At 36.1% G+C, this 3,372-nt stretch overlaps 1 protein-coding gene across 2 annotated transcripts; it reads right to left on the bottom strand.

Annotated features, from left to right (window-relative positions):
- Window positions 616–2,331, bottom strand: LOC109723253 (36.4 kDa proline-rich protein-like). 2 transcript variants are annotated; one of them, XM_020251576.1, is made up of 2 exons: window positions 1,652–2,331; window positions 616–848 (listed from the first exon to the last, which is right to left on the bottom strand). In XM_020251576.1, the coding sequence occupies exon 1, from the start codon at window positions 2,231–2,233 to the stop codon at window positions 1,691–1,693; it is 543 nt and encodes a 180-aa protein (XP_020107165.1). In that variant the 5' UTR covers window positions 2,234–2,331; the 3' UTR covers window positions 616–848; window positions 1,652–1,690. The 2 variants fall into 2 exon arrangements, with proteins under 2 accessions (XP_020107165.1, XP_020107158.1); XM_020251569.1 differs by having other exon boundaries at window positions 1,690–2,331.

The raw sequence follows: 3,372 nt of genomic DNA, 5'->3' as shown, positions 1-3,372 counted from the left end.
GGATTTTAGTTTGGAGAAGTTGATTGGTCATTTGTTGACAGAGTTTCTTTCTAGTAACTTGGTTTTGATGCTAAATGTTGGTGGGCTATAAACTATATTAAAGAAACTACAAAATATTTAAAATTAAAACAACAAAATTTATATAAATATGACTGAACTCAAGTTCACAGGAACTCAGTATAATTGTAGTACAATTTGATCCACACGAACAACAAATCACATGACCTTCATTTATAGAGCATAAAACATTGCAACTTTTCACAAAAACAAATATCTCTGCAGTAAAGGACATAACCCTAAACTAAAAGACACAAACTTACAAAGAAATATATCCTTTCAACGAAAGAAATAAATAATAAATTAATAAAGAAACTTATAATCTAACAGAGAGAATATGAAGTTTATTTGTATTTTGAAATTTTTTGCAAGTTCTTGTACAAGATATGCGACCAAAACTACTATTCCATTAGTAACTTCGCTTGGACAGAAGTGAAAATAAACTACTTAATAAAGTTTGGAGGAGCTGCTTGTGAAGATTAAATATCAAGGAGGCAATATGCAAAAGTCGCTAAACTTCGGTAAATACTTGTATATTGATTCCATTCTACACAATAATTCAGTTAAACCAGGTATTTATTTCTCATGACACAAAAGTACACATTAAAATGAAGGAATTAGAACGAGAAGAATCCATACAACATAGAACATCTGAACAAATTGCACCAAGGAAACACAAATTTAGAACCAATAAAGAAACAGAAGATACACATGCATGGGTGAGTTGACATCCTCTTATGTCTCATCACCATCTACAATTAATCCAGCAACATTCCTTAACTCCCTTTTCCCTGCGAACAAAAGGATTCTGTATATCAGTTTCAACCATTTACACATTTTGCTCAACGCTTTAATAAAATCTGTAATATTTTGCTGTTCGGCTGTAAATTAAGAGCATGAGAAAGAAAGAAACAATCAGAAAAGAAAATCAGATAAAAAAATCAGAAAAGAAAATCAGCAAAAAAAGATCAGAAAAGAAAATTTGAAAAGAAAAATTAGAAAAGGAAAAAAGAAAAAAAGAAGATAGAAGAAATTGAGTGTTCCTTATAAAATTTGGACAATCAAAAATATATTATAATAATAATAATAATAATAAAGTGAGTTTTTGATGATGTAAGTTACTGTTTTTACTTTGAGTAATGCTACTTCCCAAATAGTAGATTTAAATCTTACAAACTTTTTCATCCAACTACTAATATTCTCACACTAGTCATGCAAATTTTTTTAATATTAAAAACTCAAAAAAAGTGTCTAAACCTTTGGATGGATGAGTGTAATTTCTTTTTTTTAATTCGTTGCTTATTTTCTCTTCTTTTCTTTTCATTTCTTCATCTTCCTCTCCAAAACTTTATTCCAAATTTAGGAAGAAACCCAAAGAAAATTAAGCATTACTTCGAAAAAGAAAAGAAGAAGAAGAAGAAGAAGAAGAAGAAGAAGAAGAAGAAGAGAAGAAGAAAATGATTCTCTCTTCTCATTTTTATTGCTCTTTTCTTCTTTCTTTTAGTTTTGCCAACCGGAGCATAAGTGGAAGAAAGAGCAAGCATGATCTCACCAGCAGTACTAGTGAAGAAGCAAATTAAGAAAGTTCATATACCAGAAGAAGAATCAGCAAAGAAAGTGAACTGTTTGTACTTTAATTCGGGCAGGTGTAACCAGGAGGGATGGAGTAGCCGCAGGTGATGAGGAGCTTGAACACAAGCGGGAGGTAGATGTTGATGTCGAGCAGCTTGGCCTTGATGGCGGTGCACAAGCACGCTGCTGCTGCAACCCCTGCAAGACCGCTTATGAGTGGGCAGCACTGCACTGCCGGGTCGCCGAGATGTATCTCGTTGCCCAGGCAGTCTATGCAAACCCCAAACTTGAGGGCGTCGATGGGGCAGGTCTGAGGCGGTGGCGAACATCCTGGTTTTACAGTTGTGGGTGGCGTGCCGCCAATGATCGGTGGAATAGTGATAGGCGGGACGGTGATTGGTGGGATGGTGATGGGTGGTTTGCCAATAATCGGCGGAAGGGTGATGGGTGGTTTGCCGATTATTGGGGGAAGGATGGGTCCACTCGGGGTCTCCGGTGACGGAGTGGGGCATGAGCCGCAAGCTAGGGTTAGAGGGGTGGATGAAATGGAGAGAATAAGGATGAGGAGAAGAGCTGTGATCTTGGAGGAGTCCATGGCCATCATGGGCTCTCTCTCCCTTAGCTAGTAGTAATAGTAGTAGTAGTAGTAGTAGTAGTAAGGAGCTTGGTTAGTTGCCAGTATGTTGCTAAACGAAGTTAAAGTGGATTTTATAGTGCTTGGGGAGAGGGGTGTGAAAGGTCGAAGGGAAGCCTTGAGACATGTCACGTGAAGTTCTTGCAACCGCCAGTTTTCGTTGGTTGGCTCCTTCCCTGGGTGGTGATCGAGATCGGTTCCCATCATTTCGCTCATCATTGTCTCATTCCTTAATTACACAGTTGAGGTAATTATCCTCAGACATATACAGCGGAGAGAGAGAGAAAAATAATATTTGTACACGTAAAATTATTGCAACAGTCCACTTAAAAATTTTAAATATAAAAAAGAAAATTATAAAACTAGTGGGAAAATATTGATCCTGAAAGTACGGAGAGTGTAAAATTACTAAACAAGGAGGGTGTAAAATTACTAATTAAGCAAAATTCTTCTTTCGCTATTCTTCATTCACTACAACAGAATTAGGTTATAAGGACACATGTTTGAGACATTTTTGTGTAAGTGTCACATTTATGTCAAAACTTTTCAAAAAACCTACTAATGCCGAAATATAAAGTCCAATCCAACTAAAATAAAAGGATACTCTACTCAACCCACCTCACCCAGTCCATTCGGCCCGATTATAAACAAAAAAGAAAAAGAAAAGAAAAAGAAAAGAAAAATTAATTATTATTTCCCCTCCTCCCCTCACTCAATTGACTGAAATTCTAGACGTAGATCCCTTCCTCTCGTCCTCTTCTGCCACCGCAGCCAACGAGATAGAGTTCCAGCGGTTACTAAATGCTTAAATAAATATTTGTAAATTAGCAGCATTTTTTTAAATTATAGCGATACTCTTTAACTGTCACTATATACCTAGCGACCCCATATATAGCAACACTTGTTAAAAGTGTTGGTAATTTAGCCAGTAGCACTTTTTTTGACTTATACCGATATTTAAAAGTGTCGCTATAGACCGTTTTTGTTGTAGTGATTCTGTTAATGTTCATAATTGTCTGATAGAATTTCTTAGTTGCCTGTTAATCAAATGGTACAATTTGTACATAGGATTCCTCTCATCAATTATAGTTAATTCTGGTGGCGCATGT

Source organism: Ananas comosus, linkage group 2, assembly GCF_001540865.1.
Source record: "Ananas comosus cultivar F153 linkage group 2, ASM154086v1, whole genome shotgun sequence".
NCBI classification, from domain to species: Eukaryota; Viridiplantae; Streptophyta; class Magnoliopsida; order Poales; family Bromeliaceae; genus Ananas; species Ananas comosus.
The sequence above is the reverse complement of the archived record's forward strand: the minus strand, read 5'-3'. Positions and strand labels throughout refer to the sequence as shown.